This window comes from Lampetra planeri, chromosome 74 (genome assembly GCF_965212315.1).
Source record: "Lampetra planeri chromosome 74, kcLamPlan1.2.h2, whole genome shotgun sequence".
NCBI lineage: Eukaryota > Metazoa > Chordata > Hyperoartia > Petromyzontiformes > Petromyzontidae > Lampetra > Lampetra planeri.
In genome coordinates this window covers 254,506-277,890 of record NC_136179.1, presented here as the reverse complement: position 1 = coordinate 277,890, position 23,385 = coordinate 254,506, and the positions used below count along the sequence as shown (strand labels likewise).

Below are 23,385 nucleotides of genomic sequence, written 5' to 3'. Positions count from 1 at the left end.
GTCTCTTCTCAAACAGAATATCCAAGAATGGTAGTTTACCGTCTTTCTCCACTTCCATGGTGAATCTGATGGATGGGTGTCTAGAATTGATGTGGTCCAAGAAGTGGTTCAATGCTGGGAGGCCATGTGGCCAGATGACGAAAGTGTCGTCCACATACCTCTTCCACAGGGAAGGACGCAGAGTGGATGTCTGGATGGCGTCTGATTCAAACTTTTCCATGAACATGTTGGCAATAACTGGTGACAAGGGGGAGCCCAAAGGGGTACCCTCATTCTGTTTGTAGAAGGTGCCATTCCAGGTTAAATAAGTGTTGGTGAGGCAATGCCTAACCAGCGCAGGTACATCAGAATTCAATCCATGTTGGACTAAGTCCTCAATTATTGTTAGGGTGTCCGGTACTGGGACTTTGGTGAACAAAGATACTACATCAAAGCTGACGAGGATGTCATCAGGAGATAGTACCATGTCCTTAACCATAGAGACTAATTGGGTTGAGTTGAGTACTGCCGAAGAGGTCTTGTCTGTGAAGGGGAGCAGAGTATCTGATAGAAAACGGGATAGTTTGTACGTAGGAGAGTTTATCGTCGACACGATGGGTCGTAGCGGGGTGCCTTCTTTATGGATTTTGGGAAGACCATAGAGTCTGGGAGGTCTAGCCGCCGATGGTTTTAGAGAGGGACGTTGGTTTGGTTCGATTAGGGAAGTCGAACTCGTGATGATACTGTTGGTTTTTGTCGTTAGGTTTTTAGTGGGATCGTTTTTAATTTTGGAGTAACTCCCATCATTAAGAAGGTCCAGGATTTTGTTGTTGTATGAATTTTTATCCATGATGACCGTGGCATTGCCCTTGTCTGCCGAGTTCAAAGCGTTCGTTTTTGCTGATGTTACTAGTGGGTTTCTTAGCATTCTTAAGAATAGTAGCTATTTCAGCTCTTGCTACATCCGCATAGATGTGTCCTATGCCTCTGAGGGCTACATCAATCTGAGAAATCATATCCTCTACTGAATTAAGACATGTACATCGGGCCCTCAGGATGAACGGATACTCTGAACGCACTATCCTCCAAGCTGTTTCTCCCACCACACAGAAACAGCCACATGAAACTCCGACCAAAACTATCACGTTGCCATACTTAGCAGGCGTGATCAAAAAAGATCGCCAAAATTCTAAACAAACATAAGATCCAAGTCCGATTCAGTACAGTGCATAAAATCCGTGATTTGATTCCATCTGTGAAGGATGTCGTTACTGACTTACAGTATCCTGGAGTCTACAAATTGAGTTGCATTTGTGGTGATTGCTACATTGGAGAAACGAAACGTCATGTTTCTGATCGTGTCCGCGAGCACAAGTCAGATCTGAAACACGGCAGAACTGATTCTTCGGCCGTTGCCGATCATTGCTACAACTCGGTGGGCTCTCATGAAATTGTCTTTTCCAAGACCAAGGTTCTCTGAAAACCTCCTGGCTACCATCAAAGGTTTGTACACGAAGCCATACAAATATACAAACATAGACATAATTTCAACCGTGATGACGGTTACAAACTGAGTAATCATTGGAAAGATGTGATTAACCATACAAAAAAGATTTAACTACACTTATTTGTCAATCTTATTTGACAAATAACTATTACAGTTCTACCATGTTTAGTGGTGGTCTCCCTGTCACAGATTGATTCACAAACCGTACCTCTCCATAACAAAGGCTCACCCTCTTAAGCCTCACCTTACCATATTAATAAAAAGTATGCGGTCTTTGCCCTACCACCTTCTCCAACCATTATATAAACGGAGTGGTAGCTCCTGCAATCTCTCATTTACTTGATACAGCTGTCGTGGCTGTGACGGTCCCACCTGAGGACGGAAGCTTGTGTTGCCTCCGAAACGTCGTGATTTTTATTTTATTTTACTTTTTTATGTTTTACCTACGTGACTTTACCGAAAAAACCTAAGAATATGAATCCTTGCAGTCACGAAAGCTTCAAATCTAGACATTGGAGAAAGGTTATAGCGAGGGGTACATGTGTAGCACATTTTTTTCAATCAATTTCTGGATAAATACGATGGGCTCTCAGGGTGTTGAGACTCATGGAAACCAATTTTTAGGGTCTAGAGATACAGGGAGACTGGGGCTCAGGGTCTTGAGACTCAGGGAGACTGAGGCTCGAGTTATTAAGACCTAGTAATTATGGAACGTTGGACCAATTTTGGGCCTACATCGGTCCAATGCTTGCATCCAGAATTCCAATGTTGGCTCAACATTCCCATGTTTATGGGTCATGGGGGGAGTAATTGACCATACCTCACCGCACTTATCAGTGCGAGTTTAAGATGTGGGAGCAATGATAGGCAGTCCAGAGTATAGACGTAGTACAATGGATGCTGCTGCACTTGCCTATGCAACTAGACATGTAACCCACACAGCGCTACCCAAGCTCTCAATCCTGCCCTTAGCTTCCGAGATGTGATGATACCGGGAAATTATTGTAGAACATACGTAGAGAAGTTACATTTGTTATAGAAGAAAATATATAGAAAACAAAAGTGTCTGGAACAGGGAGACAGACATCCGTGCACATTGGATATTTATGGAAACAAACCCTCCAGGTTTTAGCAACACTGCCCTTAACACAATTCAATCAAATTCGTGTGACCTAATTTCCAATCGCAGAGCTGTCTCCTAGAGCAGTGGCTCTCAGAGTGCAGTCCCTGGACCACTACCGGCGGTGGTCCTTCAGGTGGACCACGGTGGCTGATGCAAATGTCGGTTGATTCGGAAATAATGACAATGTTTATACCTTTTGTTTCGGACATTAATTAATATTTTACTTGTGATATTTAATACAAAAAATGAATTTAGGTAAACGACCTGGATTAAACTACCCTAACCCTCAGATCTAAATGCCACCCCTAAAAAATAAAAGCATAGCTGGGTTTAACAAAAATGTATGCTATGGTAATATGATTCATTTTGTGTTAAGAGAGAGAAGTTGAATGCATTTTGTCACCAGGGGTGGGTGGCTGGGTTTTCCACGAAAATGTTTGCAGCGGCTGAGTGGTTTGCGGTTCTAAATAAGTTTTAGAAACACTGCCCTAGATCATCCGGTGACCCCATTAAAGCAAATCATCATCGCTTGAGGAGGCTGCAATGAAAGCACCACTTTACCTAGATTGCCCTGCTTACTTTGGCATAAGTGTCTGGGCAAGGGTGTCTAGATGAAAGAGGGGGTGGGGGCAGAAGACAGGCTCTCAAGCCTCGGCTGTGGATGTTTTAAATTAGTTGTAAATTACTTACACAGTTCACAATGTTCGTAGACCTATTCAGTAATCGCTTCACCTGTTACACAAAGAAGGACACAAGGCTTTACATTCATCTCATTATTATTACTCCAACAGAGACTGGTCTGTCAGTCTATCAGTGTTTAGACACCTTCAGAGACTTATCTGTCAGTCAGTGTGTTTTTTTTTATCTGGAGACACCATCAGAGACCGGTCTGTCAGTCTTTCATTGTCTAAAGACATAAGCACTCCATGTCATTCGATAATTGTCAAGCGAACCCATGTGAGACCGGTCAGTCATTCTAGTTATTGTCTAGCCTAGAGAGGATCCCATCAGAGACCAGTCTGCTAGTCGATCATTGTCTAGATACCCCATCAGTGAGGTCTAAACAATTATGTAATTCTTGATTATTTCGTTAAAATGCACTCACCTCTTCATCCAGCAAACAGTTGAAAACGACAACGATCACCCCCTATAGACATAGCAAGACACACACACACAAAGAGATTGCATTGAATATTTGTTTTATGTTCGAGGACACAATGTGAAAAGGGTCAATGGTCATGAGTCAAGAATATTCATGGAGTGGCAGCAACGAAATCGACAGCATCCATTCCTTATTGGCCACAATGACACTGGAAGATGTAGCTATAAAGTTTGTTGATGTGCTAGTGCGAGGTGGATCGTTACACTAATATGATCTAAATTTATATTGATGGAAGACCTTCACTGAAGGCCCTTGATTGATCATGGCTGATGATGACGATGACGACCCCAGGATAACACATCGGCCTCACCTGGAGCGCATTGAGGACGGCAAACAGGTATGTGACGGCAGGAATCTTATTTCCATCAGGCATGAAGAAGTAAGCTCCCACACCCCAGATCACGGCCAGCCCCATCATGAGAATGAGCAGCTTCCATGCCTTCCCAGTGGTGGAATCGCCCAGCAGACCCCCACCCTCCTGCCGCTTCTGGCCATCGTGATCCGAGAGCCGAGCTCTCAGCAAGATGTAGATGGCGATGGCCAGACCCATCGCAATGACGAGCAAGACGGGGACGACGAGGGAGAGGAGGGCCTTGCTGCCATCCCAGTTGAGCCAGCACGAGCTGGGCTTAGTGTAGAATCTGCTGAAGTGAGTGGCGGCGACTGTGATCACCGAAATGAGTATCGGGAGGCCGTAGCCACTGACAAAGGTGGCCGCCATCACCTTGCGCCTGGATGAGCGCCCGAAAACGACGTTGCCATTGCCGTTGAGCAGGAGGTGAATGGCCTGCACTAGTAGCCACGAGAATGCGCAGAGGTAGCTGAGGTGGAGGAAAAACTGTGAGAGCGAGCAGACTGTTGGGTTTGAGAGGACGGAGTCGGAGATGGCCACCATGAACCAAACGTGGGAGAGGAGCAGAGCGCAGAGGACATTGAGTTTGATGCCGCGGCTAAGGGAGCGATGACCTCCACGATCGTCGTCGTTCTCCTCTCCGTTGGACTTGTGGCCATATCGCTTATTCTGATGCAGCACCATGGACTCCAGGACCACAGCAAAGATGAGGAATGCAATGGAGATGCTCAGACACACGTAGGTAATGATGGTAAAGGTGGGATCCCCCTGACTTGTTTCAGGTAAGCGTAAGATGCTGAAGGGGGTTGTGTGAGTGCAGATACAGGAGACTGCGTTGTCTACGGTGTTGCCAGTTATGCAGCCTTCGGTCGACCACCCCCCAACACTGCCATTTAACTGTGAAAACAAATGTAATATTCCTCAGTTATTCACAAACTTGCTTCTCCGTGATTTTGGCTATCCATTAATTGCATATGGAACTCTACACGACTGCATTGAGAGAGAGAAAAGAAAGTGATGAGATAAAGTAATGAAAGTTAAAGTGATGAGAAATAAAGTATTATTTTAAATACTTTCATATATATTTTTATTTGCTTTATGTTTATTATAACAATTTTTTGTGGTATGATAGATTTCATGCATTTAAAAGTGTATTTATGTATTTAAGGTAATTCGTTAAAACTGTTTCGATAGACCAATTGAATTGTCCGCAAAATTCGCTATTCACAAGCATCTCCGGATGTTCTCTCCAGATCCGCCGGTTTTCCCCTCCACATTTAGAATCAACATGCGTTAAGAGTATTTGACTGATATATATTTCCACACTACATGCCACTTTGTTGTGGCAGGGCCACATAGCTCAGTTGGGCCTTACCTGGTAAAATAAAATAGTTTTAGTTCAGTGATAGCCGTATCAAAATACCCTCCTCCCACCCACTGTCGACTGGCGTCTCACCTTGAAGTCCCAGAAGGAGCAGTGGGGGGTTGCTGTGAGGGGGGCCCCTGCCCCGACCCCTCTCAGTCCCAGATTCATGGAGATGCCAGAGCTGCCCCCTCCCTGAGCTCTGTTAAGCACGGTGCTCAAAACCAGGCTCCCCAAATGCGGAGGGCCAGACGATGCCTGGCTCGCTAGGCCCGGAGCCAGCCGCAGGGGGAGGAGGTCCGACAGCGTCCTGTGGGATGCAGGTACAGCAGAGCACAGGGATAGCTATTAGCTGGAACAGTGGCACACATCAACATCTGTTACCTGGGGCAGTGACACACAGGGACAGTTGTTAGCTGGGACAATGACACACAGGAACATCTGTTACCTGGGGCAGTGACACACAGGGACACCTGTTACCTGGGGTAGTGACACACAGGGACAGCTGTTAGCTAGTTTGCCCCTGCTCCCTCAGTGCTGTCTCCATTCTACACCACCCCCTCCGTACTCTCTCCACCACTGTCCCGCGCCCTCATTGATTTGTGTTGTCACATTAGTTGGAGCTTTAGTTGTCGCTTATGTTGGTGTTAAGGTTATGGCTCATGTAAGGTTACGACGAATGCAATGTGTGGATTCATGACACGTGAATGCCATGCTGGTGATGGTCAGAGGTTGTGCCAGTTTTAGGGTTGGTGTTATTTTCAGTTTTGGTATTAGGATTACTGTTACGGTTCATTTTAATTTTAGCATTAGAGTTTGGGTTAGTGTTAGCCCTGGGGTTAGGATTTGTGCTTATGTTAGGGTTAGCATTATTGTTAGGGTTACAATTGAAGTTAGTGTTAGGGCTAGTGTTATGGTAGGGCTAAGGTTAGAGTTAGGCCTCATATTTGGGTTTGTTTAACCATGTGAGTGTTGGGGTCATCGTTAAGGCTAGTGCTCATGTTAGTGATATGATAGCATTCGTGTTTTCTGACAGTGTTAGTGCTGTTGTCTGTACGGGTCCGTGCAAGTGTTATGGTTACATTTAGGGTTACAGTTATGGTCAGTGCTAGTGTTATGATCAGAGTTAGTATTGTCGTGAGAGTTAGTTTTATGGCTCTTGTTCACGCCCGTGTTTGTATTGGGGTTCATCACTCACGTGAAGGCCATGCTGGTGATGGTCAGGTTGGAGTTTTCGTTGAGTTTTGAGATGGCCTTGCTGTCAATGGAAACGGACGATGTCCGCCCGTCCACCTTGAACTCCTGGTGATACGCCGTGGGTGTCTCACTCGCCCGGTACAGCGAGCCAGCCATCAAGATGTTACTGGAACTCAGGTTAAAGTCTTCCCTGCTCTTCTTTGAACCTGAGCAGTGGAACAAAACAATCCCCTGTAAATAAGCAATCACATTTTCTCCATTGCCAATAGACTCAACACTGCTCATAGACTCAACACCACCCATAGACTCAACACTGCCCATCGACCAACACTGCCCATAGACTCAACACTGCCCATAAACTCACACTGTCCACAGACTCAGCACTGCACCATAGACACAGCACTGCCCATAGACTAACACTGCCCATAAACTCAACTCTATCCATTGACTCAACACCACTTCTTCTTAGTTCTTTTGGTAAAGTCACGTAGAAGGGAAGTAATAAAATAATAAAAATAAAACATAATAAAATAATTCTCACGACGTTTCGGCCACAACGCAAGTATCCGTCCTCAGGTGAAAACCAGGTCTGTCGAGGCGACAGCGCCTTTTTATTTTTATTATTTTATTACTTCCCTTCTACGTGACTTTACCGAAAGAACCAAGAAGATGAATCCCTGCAGTCACAAAAGCTTTAAATCGAAATTCAACACCACTTATGTACATTAAGCAGTCCCCCTCCTTAATGTCCTGTCCCTTACTCAAAGCGTCACCTCCTCTCCTTTGCCCATTCTCCTCTTCTTTCCCCCCCCCCGCTCCTTCCCGTTCCTCCCCGATAGCCCTTAAGTGACCCTTACATGTCTCTTTATACCGTCACTTATTCCTCGGCCCGTGCATTGTAAGTTATTAATACAATTTGTTATTGTGCACTGTTATGTGTCCAGTTCATCACGAATGCGCATTGATCATATATTGAAGTAGGCTCTCTGGAACAACACTGTTTTGAGTCTGTTGCAGACCTGGCTCAGCCTCAGGGATGGATCCCGAACATGAGTTGGTCGTGTGTTTCAGGTCTTTGGGCCGGGGACCCCGAAACTGCTCTGGCTGTATCGCACGAGGTTTACATGTGGGTACAGCAGGTCGCAGCGAGCAGTGGATCGTAGTCGGAGTCAATTTGAGTCTGTTGAAGCTGGTATGCAGTGCACTGATCGGCGAGATAGGACAGAGCAGATTGATGGAGACTCTTGAAGACGAATAGGCATAATATATACACAATTCTATATTTAATAGGTAGCCATTGCAGCTCATAAATGATCAAACTCGTGATCGGATAATATTTCTGTGTCCTAACTATCAGACGAGCTGCAGCATTTAACACCGACTGGAGTGGCCACAGGTGAACAGCGCTGGCACAGCCGATGATGCTGTAGCGGTAGTCTATGCAGCTGATGATATTTGCGTATTTGAACATCCTCGCAGTCTCCACTGTTAGAGCACAACGGACTGTGCGCAGTTGTTGAAGCTGGTAGAATCACTGTCCAGTCGAGCGCGTGATGTGAGTGGCAAATGTCAGTTCGCTGTCGACAAGGACACGGACGCATGTTGCCGCATCCAACACTGGGATGTCACAGCCGTCTATTTGGATAGACACACGGTTGACTCTAGAAATCTGAAATCCCAGTACGATGAATTTAGTCTTGAATGTTGACTTAAAGCTTTCGTGACTGCAAGATTGCATACTCTTTGGGTCTTTCGAAAGACCTAAAGAGTATGAATTTAGTCTTATTCGAGTGCAGCTTCAGATGGTTTGATGTCATCAATTTCTTTATGTCATTGATAGACAATATGAGGCGTGGAATGTCTGAGATGCACGAGTCAGCTTTCGGATGGAATTAAAGTTGTGTGTCATCAGCCTTTGAATGCACGCCAATACTGTGAAGATGGGCGATGGCAATGACATCAGCAGTGTAAAGTAGGGAGAGCACCAGGCCAAGTACACTTCCCTGTGGCACACCGCACATCACTGATAACCTGTGTGAGAGGTTATCGGCAAAGCTGACCCTTTGTGTCCGACCTGTAATGAAGGACTTAATCCAGGGAAGCACGGTACCCTATATACCATAAGCAGTTCGAAGTCGGCTTACTAAGATGTTGTGGTCAACAGTGTCAAGCGCAGCAGACAGGTCTAGTAATCAGAGGAGAATGACTTCACCACGGTGAGCTGCCATGAGTGCGTCGTGGATGACCTTCAGCACGGCCGTCTCGGTTGAGTGACCACGCCGATATGCTGTTTGAAGGCTTGGAATGAGGCCGCTTTGCTCTAGACAGGCCATAAGCTGACGACATACCAGTGTCTCGACTATTTTCGACAAATGTCAAATGGAAATTGGCCTGTAGTTATTATTGTAGTGGGTGTGGTGCTCCGGCGTGTAAACACATTCGCATTGTTGACGCTCTGTTATTTCTCTGTTATCTGTTTTTATCTGTTTTTACCTGTTTTGTTTCCCAGTCTGTAATTGCAAAATATCGTGTTCAGATGTGATTGTTGAAACAGGAATCGTGAATAATGCTGTTGTGCCAAGGTCTTTTAATGTACTTAATGTATTGTACCAACTGGCCTGACTGGAAGATCAGCACGGCTATTTCTCAGCGGCTGATCAAAGCAAACTGGGCATGGCATCAGCAGCAACTACAGCAACAACTACAGTTCTACAACAACTACAGCTCTATAGCAACAACAGCAACCACGACCACAGCAACACTAAATTACTTGCCATCTAGATCACTCTAGTATTGTTACCACTTTAAACTATGTTATAGAGCACCTTGAGCAAATATAGATATAAAATAAACAAGGTTACTATGGTGCAACGATTCGCCTGTCAATGATTAAATAGCGATGTCCCTAAGGAGGAATATCAACAGTTTATGTTGCATTTATGATCAGGTTTTGTCGGGTTAGAATGCGTAATATTATCTATGAATCATACTTTATTATTTAAGATATAACGTCCTTCAAAATGAAATTGTCAGAGCGTTTCACGAAGTAAACGTCATATATTTCATTCGGAAAGTTTGAAATATACAAAACAGTACAAAGTTCGCACCTAAGTTAAAAAATATGAAAATAAACTACTACGTATTTAGGGTGAATTTAAAAACCGCAATACCTTCCTTGTATGAGATGGGTGTTCATGGTGCACTCAACTTGAAAACAACGTCTACCAGCGCGCTACACCAAGAACACCCTACTTTTTGCAACAACTGGATTGAGTATCCTGATACTCAGACAACGAACGCACAAACCTGGACTATGAATCCACAAACCTAGGCTAATGAACCCATAAATCTGGCCTACAAACCCACAAACCTAGTCTAAGAATCCCTAAACCTGGACGACAAACCAAAAAACCTTTGCTATGAACCCATAAACCTATACTGATACCAAAAAATATCGGCTACGAATCCATAAACCTAGACTACAAACCCACAAACTTTGGCTAAAAACCTATGAACCTGGACTGACAAACCACAAACCTAGGCTACGAACTCAAACATCGAAGACAAAGCAACAAACTTAGGCTACGAACCCGCAACATAGGCTCCGAACCCACGAACCTAGGCTCCGAACCAATAAACCTGGACTATAAACCCACAAACCTAGGCTATGACCCCACAATCTAGGTTATGAACCCATACACTTAGGCTATGAACTCATAAACCTGGACTATGAACCCATAAACTTGGGCTACGAACCTCCAAACCTAGGCTTGAACGAACAAACCTCGGCTACAAAACCCAATAAACATAGGTTCCACCCACTACTCAGGTAGCCCCACCCACTACTCAGATATCCCCACCCACTACTCAAGTAGCTCCACTCACTACCCAGGTAGCCCTACCCACTAATAAGGTAGCCCCATTCACTTCTCAAGTAGCCCCACCCACTGCTCGGGTAGCCCCACCCACTACTCAGGCAGCTCCACCTACTCAGGTAGCTCCACCCACTACCCAGGTAGTCCCATCCTCTGCCCACATTGAGTCAAGGCACGACCCCAGAATATTTGAAACAGCGACAAAACAAATCAAGATTCTTTAGAGAAAAACATTTCTGGACTATGACCTTCAATGCCTGTGAACAAACCTTCCCCACCTAAGTTCCTAGCACTGGAGAAGAATGCCTCAGCATCAATGAGGTGCATGAAGTCCTCAGTGGTCTGGAGGAGGCTTGAGCTGTCCATACTGTCCATGATATCCAACTTCGACCAGGATTCTTTTACGGACCCATCAAGCAGATTACTTGCAGAGTCTAGGAAATCCTGTGTTGGTGATACAAGACAACAGCGCCATCGCGGTAAACACCACCAACACCATCACCATAAAGATCATCATCACCGCCAGCACCATCACCGCCAACACCATCACCACTACCATCAAAACAATCAACATCATCAGCACCAGCACCTTACATCATAACAATAATCATCATCACTCGCACTATTACGAATAGCATTACCACCAGGACAATCATCATCTCCACCAGCACCATCAACACTACCATCACAATCATCATCATCATCGCCACCACCACCTGCACCATCACTATACTACCATTCCCATCATAACATTCATCATCAACCACCAGCACCATCACCACTAGCATTACTATCATAATCACCATCTCCATCAGCACCATCACCACTACCATCACAACAATCGCCATCATCATCACCACCAGCACCATCACTACCCCTACCATTACGATCATAGCTCTCAATCCGTCCAAAACATCAATCATTTTCTTTCCGGCCTCTTGCTCTCCTCCTGTCGACCCAACCTTCTCCTTCCATCGCCTCTCCCTCACTGCTGCTTCCTCTACCCTTAACCTTGGTGTCACCATTGACTATTCCATCACATGTTCCACCCACATCTCCACTACTACTTGTATCTGTTGCTTTCATCTATTCAGCATCGGGAAAATCTGTCCTCTCATCTAAATTTCTGCAGCCAAACTCTTGGTTCATTCTGTGATCTCTATCCGTCTGGACTCCTGCAATCCCCTTCTTATTTTTGGCCTCCGTGCCTCTGCCATCACTCCAAATTAAAAATACTTGTCATGCCCGAGTTATTTTCAATTTTGCCTTTAATTCTCCTCTTTTAACTCCACTGGCTTCCCATTGACTCCACCGTCCTCTTCTCAAATATCTGATGCAAGTCTTTAAATCTCTCCATGGCCTTGCCCCACTGCATCTCGCCCCACTGCATCTCGCCTCTCATTCCCTTCCATGTCCCCTCCTCTCATCCTAATCGTTCCCACACTTCTGTCTGTCTCTCTCTTTCCGTCCTTCTCCCTTTGCCCAATCTCCACACCGCCCGTGGACTCAACACCGCCTATAGACTCAATACCGCCCATAGACTCAACACCGCCCATAGACTCCTCCCTCCTCATCCTCTATGATTTCCCTCCTCCTATTCCTCCAGAGCTCACCTTGGACATGACCTTGTTGAACCGGAGATATCTAACTGACGCCACGTGTATGATCTTGTCCAGGGAGGCATGGGCCGAACGCACATCCCCTATCAGCAGGGTCGGTTCCGCGCTGCTGGGCTCTGGTACCTGCATGACCGTCTTCAGCTCTGCCAGAAATTCTGGAACCACCTCTGTGGTGTTCCCGATGCCGTCCTCCATTAGCTGCCCATCTCAACAAAAGGGGAGAGGGATATAGGGTCCTGGTTATGGTTTGTTCCAGGGGTTAGTTACTTAATTGTTGTTGCCATTAATTAATTTCACTTCTATGGTGAGTCCTTGCTTGACGCGTTATCGTTATGATGCGGTTCTTCCATTTCGGAACACTTCAGACAACGCGGAACGTGCGCCGATATAACGCGGAATGTGCACCGTTATAACATAGAACGTGCCATTATGACGTGATCAATGACGAACTACTTTCTTGAGCTACAAGGCTGAACGGTACCATACAATACATGGAATGATACAGTAATGCAGAATGATATAGTAGCTCGGTGGTGTACCCTCAGTTATTTGTTCCGCTATCTCGTGCGTAGTAGCACATCGTATCTCTCCAAACTTTATCGTTACAATATTTATAGGGAAATGTTTCCCTTAGCGGGGGCACTTTGCAAGAACTCGTCCACAGCTACTAGTGCGTTAAATGAGGCACTGCTGTATTTACCCACGCAAGAGAGCCACACTGAGTCATAAGTCACCATATCACCTTTATCTAACCTTTATCTAACCTGATTGTACCATTTATAACCCTTGTAAAGCGCCTTGGATAAAGGCGTTATATAAATATAAGATAAGACGAGTCAAAGGAACCCTGCGTTGTGTATTTTTTTTCACTTGAAAATATTTCCAGCTAATTGATAAGTCATGTGTGTACGTTGTACAAGTGGGAGGGAGAAGAAGCATGCATGCATGTCTGCGAGGAGGCAATGCTCTATATCCCCGTACAGATGGAAACCGACAGAAATTAATTAGCTTGCTGTGCCGCCGCCTTCTTCTGGCGAGCCAGGGTATGGCTTCTCCTCGACGCCTATGGAAAAGGAGTTTTACAACATTTATACGATGATCCACCAAACCTAGCTACAGAGATAGGTTTAGGGATTTATGTTAAGGTGAGTATTGAGGCTAGAACTTGGGTTATGGTCAGTGTTGGGGTTAGTTGTTACAGTTACTGTAGGACTAGTGCGGTGATTAGTGCAGATGCTAAGTTAGGGTTAGATTTTGGATTAAGGTTAGGTTTAGTGTTTGTGCTCGGGTTAGGGTTAGGACTAGTGTCTACTGTTTGGGTCCATGCTGGAGTTAGGAACAGAGTCAGTGCTATATTGTGGGCTGTGCCACAGTTATGGTTTGGGTCAGTGTCTGGGGTCAGTGTCTGTTCAGCATCTGGGTCAGTATCTGGGTCAGCGTCTTGGTCAGCATTTGGGTCAGTGGTTGAGGTTAGCATCTGGGGTGAGATGGGTCAGCATCTGGGGTCAGTGTCTGAGGTCAGCTCTGGAGTCAGCATCTGGATTCAGCATCTGGGGTGGGTGGGATCAGAATCTGGGGTCAGTGTCTGGGGTGAGCGTCTGGGATGAGTGTCTGGAGTCAGCATATGGGTCAACATCTGAGGTCAGCGTCTAGGGTCAGCATCTGGGGTCAGCGTCTGTGGCCAGTATTTAGGTCAGCATCTGCATCAGTGTCTGGATCATCATCTGGGGTAAGTGTCAGGGGTCAGTGTCTGGGGTCAGTGTCTGGGGTCAACATCTGGGGTCAGTGTCTGGGGTCAGTGTCTGGGGTTAACGACTAGGTCAGCATCTGTGTCAGCGTCTGGGGTCAGTATCTGGGGTCAGCGTCCCCCCATTGATGTTGGCGAGTGCCAGCGTTGGTGTCAGAGTTAGTTCCAGCATTGGTGCCAGCGTTGACGCCAGCGTTGACGCCAGTGCTACGGTCAGTAGCGTGCTAACGTGTTGGCGAGCGAACGCACAACACGTGCAAACACAGACCTGCACTTTGCCTTTGAAGTCGGTGAACCGCTTTGAGGTGCAGTTCTTGAAGACCTCACCCCAGACGCCGTCGACCAAGCAGCGCCGCAGGGCAGTGCCCCTGGAGCCCGAAGGGCAGCTGACGTGCGCGATTCCATTCCTCTTCGTCTCCGGCCATGGGTCGTTCGAGGGGCACGTTTTATCTGAAAGGCAAAATGGTGAGACAGCGGAGCCAGATGCACTCACTTTGGGGTTGTGGTTGGTTTTGTTTGTGGCGGTGGTGGCTCACTCTCTGGATTATGAGGCTGATTGGGTGTCTAGGCATCATGCCACGAGACGGGAGGAAGCCTTTTGGAGAAAAGCCCACAAAAGCGGATATTGCAGAGCTTATTTAGAGGTCCGTTCTTCTTCAAGTGGCATTCTGGTCCACACAAGTGGATATCACAGAGCTACCTCTGATATTCATTCTTCTTCAAATTATGCTCTGGTCGAAACAGGATGGCTCACAGAAGCGGATATCGCAAGAGCTCCCTCTGAGGCTCCTTATTTATTTTACACTCTGATCAGCACATAGTAGAGGGAAGCACATTACCACACGCCATGCTAAATGAGAGCAATGTTCGATGCTTAAATGTCACACCAATATTTGAATGATCAAAGATGGAATTTATCCAAAGTGAAGAACCAAATTAAATATGATGGGAGTTTTGTGCAGTCATTGGTGACCGGGCTCAGACCGTAAACTCACAACCATTGAGTCTATGGTTTTCTATGTGAGTTTATGGGTTTCTGTGTGAGTCATTGATGACTGCGCTGAGTGAGTGAGTGGGTGAGTGGGTGATTGGGTGAGTGAGTGGGTGAGTAAGTGGGTGGGTGGGTGAGTGCGTGGGTGGGTGGGTTGGTGAGTGCGTTGGTGGGTGAGTGCGTGGATGGTTGGGTGAGTGAGTTAGTGAGTAAGTGAATGTGTTGTGACCGGCAGTGTGGTGCAGGTGTGGATGAGGTAGACAGTCTGATAGACCGAATTCTCAACATTGGTGGAGAATAAAAGTGACGTTCGGGTGAACAGTAACCACGGTAGCAGCGATAGAAGAGTGATAGGGAGGCGACTGAACATTTAAATCTATCAGACGCAGCAGACAGATACTGGGTGCTCCAACCCAAATATGACAATAACAGTTTTGAAAACTTTGAACAAATGTGTGTGGTGTGTAATGCAGACGAATAACTCACCATTGGCCCGAATGTAATTAACTTGAATTGCATACAAAGTCGCACCAGCTTCATTGGAGAATGTACACGTGTATACGGTATCCTGGCACGGGTTTCTGATGGGATGTGTGTAATTCGAACAAAGGCTTTTGGCAGTCACTGAAAGCACGCAACAAAGATAGAGAGATGGAGGCAACATTTGTATCATCGAACAAAGACGGTCACTGCATCACGCGGCACGTTTAGATATGCATTTGTGGTCATTTGGAACACTCTTCCATCTGATATTAGAAAGCCACTGGAGCTATGCACGTTTAAATAATCTAGATTAGAAACTCATTTCTTTAGAACACATTTTTTGTTTGTTGGTCTTCCACCGCACCTCCGATTAGCATGGTTGGCTATGTACGGTGGGAAATAAGTTCAATATTTATACAACATGCATAATACAATATCCATACAACATACATACAACATATGGTACAGGCGCAGCACTGCAATCACGCCACAGTGGCTAGGAGATGTTACATCCCTCGCCTAGTATGCAGGAGGTCGTGGGTTCGATCCCGATCCTGAAGTATTTATATTTGGAGTTTGCATGTCTCTCCCCATAGTCATGCGATTAGAGTATTTGGTAGCTATATATGTACACGTGATAAGCCATTTCGTGACGCAATCATTTGTGATATCTATGTCACATCTAAATAAACTATATACAGTGAGGGAAAAAAGTATTTGATCCCCTGCTGATTGTGTACGTTTGCCCACTGACAAAGAAATGATCAGTCTATAATTTTAATGGTAGGTTTATTTGAACAGTGAGAGACAGAATAACAACAACAAAATCCAGAAAAACGCATGTCAAAAATGTTATGAATTCATTTGCATTTTAATGGGAAATAAGTATTTGACCCCTCTGCAAAACATGACGTAGTACTTGGTGGCAAAACCTTTGTTGGCAATCACAGAGTTCAGACGTTTCTTGTAGTTGGCCACCAGGTTTGCACACATCTCAGGAGGGATTTTGTCCCACTCCTTTTTGCAAATCTTCTCCAAGTCATTAAGGTTTCGAGGCTGACGTTTGGCAACTCGAACCTTCAGCTCCTTCCACAGATTTTCTATGGGATTAAGGTCTGGAGACTGGCTAGGCCACTCCAGGACCTTAATGTGCTTCTTCTTGAGCCACTCCTTTGTTGCCTTGGCCGTGTGTTTTTGGTCATTGTCATGCTGGAATACCCATCCACGACCCATTTTTAATGCCCTGGCTGAGGGAAGGAGGTTCTCACCCAAGATTTGACGGTACATCATCCCTTTGATGCGGTGAAGTTGTCCTGTCCCTTTAGCAGAAAAACACCCCCAAAGCATAATGTTTCCACCTCCATGTTTGACGGTTGGGGATGGTGTTGTTGGGGTCATAGGCAGCATTCCTCCTCCTCCAAACACGGCGAGTTGAGTTGATGCCAAAGAGCTCCATTTTGGTCTCATCTGACCACAACACTTTCACCCAGTTGTCCTCTGAATCATTCAGATTTTCATTGGCAAACTTCAGACGGGCATGTGTATGTGCTTTCTTGAGCAGGGGGACCTTGCGGGCACTGCAGGATTTCAGTCCTTCACGGCGTAGTGTGTTGCCAACTGTTTTCTTGGTGACTATGGTCCCAGCTGCCTCCCGTGTAGTTCTGGGCTGATTCCTCACCGTTCTCATGATCATTGCAACTCCACGAGGTGATATCTTGCATGGAGCCCCAGGCCGAGGGAGATTGACAGTTCTTTTGTGTTTCTTCCATTTGCGAATAATCGCACCAACTGTTGTCACCTTCTCACCAAGCTGCTTGGCGATGGTCTTGTAGCCCATTCCAGCCTTGTGTAGGTCTACAATCTTGTCCCTGACATCCTTGGAGAGCTCTTTGGTCTTGGCCATGGTGGAGAGTTTGGAATCTGATTGATTGCTTCTGTGAACAGGTGTCTTTTGTACAGGTAACAAGCTGAGATTAGGAGCACTCCCTTTAAGCGTGTGCTCCTAATCTCAGCTCGTTATCTGTATAAAAGACACCTGGGAGCCAGAAATCGTTCTGATTGAAAGGGGGTCAAATACTTATTTCCCTCATTAAAATGCAAATCAATTTATAACATTTTTGACATGCGTTTTTCTGGATTTTGTTGTTGTTATTATTCTGTCTCTCACTGTTCAAATAAACCTACCATTAAAATTATAGACTGATAATTTTTTTGTCAGTGGGCAAACGTACAAAATCAGCAGGGGATCAAATACTTTTTTCCCTCACTGTAGCTCAGTGGGCTTTACCTGGTAAATAAAATAGTTTTAATACGGGTGTCTGTGGGTCTATAGGTTTCTATGAGTCTGTAGAAACATGCTTTTAGATTATTTGGCTGCCGATATAAATTCCCAGGTGATAATGATAAGCCACTTCGTTGAGCTATAATTTGTGATAGCCAGGTTGCTTCTGAAAAAGAGTTATATAGCTCAGTGGGCATTGCCTGGAAAAAAATAATAGTTTGGGTTTGTTTTTCATCGTCCGCTCACGACACCGCTGGAGGAAGTGCCTCCAATTAGGCGAAGCTCCAGGGAGGCATGATCGAGGGGGTATTTTTTAACTTTTCTTCCACGCTGGCCAGACGGCCTTGGAAGAGAGGAAAGTATCCACACTTTATATCCACCACAATCGACCTGCCAATTGACCCAAACGCGCTATATCAATTTATAGCATCACTGGGTGGACAGAAGAGGCGAGACTACTACGACACTATTTAAACTTTAATTTATTTTACCAGGTAACGCACCCTGAGCTATATGGCTCTTTTACAGAAGTGACCCAAACATAAATGGTAGCTCAATAAAGTGGATAATCACGTGGGAATTTATAGCAGCCAAATAATCAAAATGCATGTTGCTTATAAATGTGGAAGCAAAAGCCAAAGAACCCGGAGAAAAATCCGCACGACCACGGGGAGAAGATGCAAAATCCAAATATACAGGTGTCAGGGTGTGGATCGAACAAACGACCTCCTGTACACTAGATAAGGTAATTAACATATTGTCACCACGGTGCCCACAAGGCCAAAAAGACACAAGGCCACCATCGTCTGTTGTGTACATTTAAATACACCATTGCGAACAATAGAGAAATGGATGCAAACCTGATGATGTTGGGACTGGTCCTTTCTTCCACGTTACCGTCACATTTCCCTCCAGTGATGTCAAGCAGCAGGTCAGGGTCGTGGGCTCACTGCACGCGATGCTGATTTGTGGTGGAGAGCTTCGTTCGATGTGCACAACTGGCACCGCAAGGATGGTTGGCAATGTCACGTTCCCGATGACCAGGAGGTTTCCCACACAAGCCTCGCAAGAATAGACTCCTGCGCACAAAGACAAAGGTCCACCATGTCGCTTTCAACAAACTGTTGGGGCAAGTGCCATTAGCGAGTAGCACCAATAAAGACTGGCACTATGATAATAGGTATTTCCCCTTTCTGGCAATGAAACATGTGTTAAGATGTTGAAACACCAAACTGAAACCTTAGCAAGGAATCATGTCTTCATTAACCACATAAACTTGTGGTGAATATGCAAACAACAGAAAACATGTTCCGACAGTATGTGCATTGTCTTTGAAACTGATTGGTCCACACCAGAGACAGCCTTCTTTGGAGCCTAGTCTCAAATGGTGTTAGACAAATGGTATTAGACAAAGATCCCCCGGAGAGCATAAACAGGTTTTCGCGACCAATATCATCCATAATAGAGGTATTTTGGGTTAGATCGTGTAAATATATAAATGTGTCGTTAAAACCCGCCACCACCCGACACAGCCAACTAGTAAGGGTTGCCACTTAAACAGAACATGCCAATTCGTCACTAATACAGCACACCGGTGTGTTGGAGAGTCAAGCCACAACATTTACAAGAGAGCCAAGCCACAACATTTACAATCTTGTAAATGTTGAGTGAACTTACGGGAGGCCAGGACCGGTTCAGATAATCGTCACTGAAGTTGGACATGAGGGAGAATTGTAATCAGGTCGCCGGGTTTGTAGCAAAGTGCGGTAAACGCTCCACTACCGCAGACACATATACACACAATATACACACACTCGCACACTCAATATAGCACACAGTACTCCTCCTCTCACCCTGGTGGTTTTTGTTGATGCCTTTCATTATGAGCATGGGTCCTATTCCAGGCACGAAGCCCGGAGTGAACACGATTCCATTGACCACCACCGTGCCGTCCTTCCACCACATCACTGATTCCGGTGCCACATCTGACCCGGCCATAGTCAGGTTCACGTTGTATCCCTCATTGAGGCTGGCAAGACTCGGAGTTACGTCTCTCCCTTTTTGGAAGACGCGCGCCAAAACACAAAGAAACAGCAGCTGTCATTTTCGTCCGATGCGTGGTAATAACTGCATGCTCAGATACAGTGTCCCTAACCAATGATCCTAGCCCTCAAACATTAACCATGTTCAAATCCATATATCCCATCCCAGGCCAGAAAAGCCAAAGGCCATGAACCAAACTATCAATCATAATCCACAGAGCTACCCCTTTTCTGTTATTGGATATGCATCTGCATTGCTGTAGTCATGCCATGCAGACATTCCTTTCCATCCCCACGTTTGTATAGAACGTGGAAATATAAATTATAGGCCACAATTCAGAGCACAGCTCTTGGGTAATTTATACCACGTTTTCCTTGGGTATTTATTACGAATTGTTTAGCGATACTCACAATTGAAGAATACAGTTTAATTCGAGAATGTATTTTGTCTCTCATCAACACTGCGCCACAGCCTCAACACAAACCCACAGTCTCAACAGGAACCCACAGCCACAATGCTAACCCACAGCCTCTACACTGGCCCACAGCCTCTACACTGATCCACATCATCTATATTGACACATCATAAACATTCATCCACATCTTCTTGGTTCTTTCGGTAAAATTACGTAGAAGGGAAATAATAAAATAATAAAAATACAACATAATAAAAGACAATTATCACGACGTTTCGGCCACAACACAAGCAGCCGTCCTCAGGTGAAGAACAGAGCTGTCGGAAAAACAGCTCTGTTCTGAGGACGGCTGCTTGTGTTGTGGCCGAAACGTCGTGAGAATTTTATTTTATTATGTTTTCTTTTTATTATCTTCTTGGTTCTTTTGGTAAAGTCACGTAAAAGGGAAATAATAAAATAATAAAAATAAAACATAATCAAATACAATTCTCACGACGTTTCGGCCACAACGCAAGCAGCCATCCAAAGATGAATCCCTGCAGTCACGAAAGCTTTAAATAGAAATTATTTTCATTCTTTTATTATTTCCCTTATACGCGACTTTACTGAAAGAACAAAGAATATGAATCCCTGCAGTCACGAAAGCTTTAAATCGAAACTCACCCACATCCTCTCCACTCACACACAGCCTCAAAACTGACCCACATCCTCGACTCACATTGTATGGGGGAGCTGCCTTCTTTGCAGGCATTGGGAGACACCGTGGCTGAGGTAATTCCTGATGACATCACAGGTGGTACCGTGACCGCTGTATGTGTCATGGGAGGGACCCCTGGCGTTGTAATGGGAGGATCACGTGACGTGGTAATGGGAGAGACATCTGATGTTGTAATGAGAGAGACATCTGGTGTTGTAATGAGAGAGACATCTGGTGTTGTAATGAGAGAGACATCTGGTGTTGTAATGAGAGAGACATCTGGTGTTGTAATGAGAGAGACATCTGGTGTTGTAATGAGAGAGACATCTGGTGATGTAATGAGAGAGACATCTGGTGTTGTAATGAGAGAGACATCTGGTGATGTAATGAGAGAGACATCTGGTGTTGTAATGAGGGAGACATCTGGTGTTGTAATGAGGGAGACATCTGTTGTTGTCATGAGAGAGACATCTGGTGTTATAATGAGAGAGACATCTGGTGTTGTAATGAGAGAGACATCTGGTGTTGTAATGAGGGAGACATCTAGTGATGCCATGAGAGAGACATCTGGTGTTGTAATGAGAGAGACATCTGGTGTTGTAATGAGAGAGACATCTGGTGTTGTAATGAGGGAAACGTCTGGTGTTGTAATGAGGGAGACATCTGGTGTTGTAATGAAAGAGACATCTGGTGTTGTAATGAGAGAGACATCTGGTGTTGTAATGAGAGAGACATCTGGTGTTGTAATGAGAGAGACATCTGGTGATGTCACGAGAGAAACATCTGGTGTTGTAATGAGGGAGACATCTGGTGATGTCATGAGAGAGACATCTGGTGCTGTAATGAGAGAGACATCTGGTGTTGTCATGAGAGAGACATCTGGTGTTGTAATGAGAGAGACATCTGGTGTTGTAATGAGGGAGACATCTGGTGATGTGATGAGAGAGACATCTGGTGATGTCATGAGAGAGACATCTGGTGTTGTAATGAGAGAGACATCTGGTGTTGTCATGAGAGAGACATCTGGTGTTGTAATGAGAGAGACATCTGGTGTTGTAATGAGGGAGACATCTGGTGATGTGATGAGAGAGACATCTGATGATGTGATGAGAGAGACATCTGGTGTTGTAATGAGGGAGACATCTGGTGTTGTAATGAGGGAGACATCTGGTGTTGTAATGAGAGAGACATCTGGAGTTGTAATGAGGGAGACATCTAGTGATGTCATGAGAGAGACATCTGGTGTTGTAATGAGAAAGACATCTGGTGTTGTAATGAGAGAGACATCTGGTGTTGTAATGAGGGAGACGTCTGGTGTTGTAATGAGGGAGACATCTGGTGTTGTAATGAGAGAGACATCTGGTGTTGTAATGAGGGAGACATCTGGTGTTGTCATGAGAGAGACATCTGGTGTTGTAAGGAGAGAGACATCTGGTGTTGTAATGAGGGAGACATCTGGTGATGTGATGAGAGAGACATCTGGTGATGTAATGAGAGAGACATCTGGTGTTGTAATGAGGGAGACATCTGGTGTTGTGATGAAAGAGACATCTGGTGTTGTAATGAGAGAGACATCTGGTGTTGTAATGAGAGAGACATCTGGTGTTGTAATGAGAGAGACATCTGGTGATGTAATGAGGGAGACATCTGGTGTTGTAATGAGAGAGACATCTGGTGATGTCATGAGAGAGACATCTGGTGTTGTAATGAGAGAGACATCTGGTGATGTCATGAGAGAGACATCTGGTGATGTGATGAGAGAGACATCTGGTGATGTAATGAGAGAGACATCTGGTGTTGTAATGAGGGAGACATCTGGTGATGTGATGAGAGAGACATCTGGTGATGTGATGAGAGAGACATCTGGTGATGTAATGAGAGAGACATCTGGTGTTGTAATGAGGGAGACATCTGGTGATGTGATGAGAGAGACATCTGGTGATGTAATGAGAGAGACATCTGGTGTTGTAATGAGGGAGACATCTGGTGTTGTAATGAGAGATACATCTGGTGTTGTCATGAGAGAGACATCTGGTGTTGTAATGAGAGAGACATCTGGTGTTGTAATGAGAGAGAGATCTGGTGTTGTAATGAGAGAGACATCTGGTGTTGTAATGAGAGAGACATCTGGTGTTGTCATGAGAGAGACATCTGGTGTTGTAATGAGGGAAAAATCTGGTGTTGTAATGAGAGAGACATCTAGTGTTGAAATAAGGGAAATATCTGGTGTTGTAATGAGAGAGACATCTGGTGTTGTAATGAGAGAGACATCTGGTGTTGTAATAAGAGAGACATCTGGTGTTGTAATGAGAGAGACATCTGGTGATGTAATGAGAGAGACATCTGGTGTTGTAATGAGGGAGACATCTGGTGTTGTAATGAGGGAGACATCTGGTGTTGTAATGAGGGAGACATCTGGTGTTGTCATGAGAGAGACATCTGGTGTTGTAATGAGGGAGACATCTGGTGTTGTAATGAGAGAGACATGTGGTGTTGTAATGAGAGACACATCTGGTGTTGTAATGAGAGAGACACCTGGTGTTGTAATGAT

General features: G+C 45.2%; 1 protein-coding gene across 1 annotated transcript in view; it reads right to left on the bottom strand.

Annotated features, from left to right (window-relative positions):
• Window positions 1-22,606, bottom strand: part of LOC144737793 (uncharacterized) — a 37,497-nt gene extending 14,891 nt beyond the window's left edge. The window contains exons 1-12 of the mRNA XM_078620660.1: window positions 20,856-22,606; window positions 19,533-19,736; window positions 18,540-18,758; window positions 15,402-15,539; window positions 14,193-14,374; window positions 12,172-12,375; window positions 10,837-11,002; window positions 6,685-6,889; window positions 5,580-5,796; window positions 4,082-5,020; window positions 3,715-3,756; window positions 3,300-3,341 (exon numbers count right to left, since the gene is read on the bottom strand). Coding sequence (XP_078476786.1) covers window positions 3,300-3,341; window positions 3,715-3,756; window positions 4,082-5,020; window positions 5,580-5,796; window positions 6,685-6,889; window positions 10,837-11,002; window positions 12,172-12,375; window positions 14,193-14,374; window positions 15,402-15,539; window positions 18,540-18,758; window positions 19,533-19,736; window positions 20,856-22,566 — 4,269 coding nt within the window. The 5' untranslated portion in view covers window positions 22,567-22,606. The remainder of the gene's footprint in view (window positions 1-3,299; window positions 3,342-3,714; window positions 3,757-4,081; window positions 5,021-5,579; window positions 5,797-6,684; window positions 6,890-10,836; window positions 11,003-12,171; window positions 12,376-14,192; window positions 14,375-15,401; window positions 15,540-18,539; window positions 18,759-19,532; window positions 19,737-20,855) is intronic.
• Window positions 22,607-23,385: the final 779 nt, after the last annotated feature.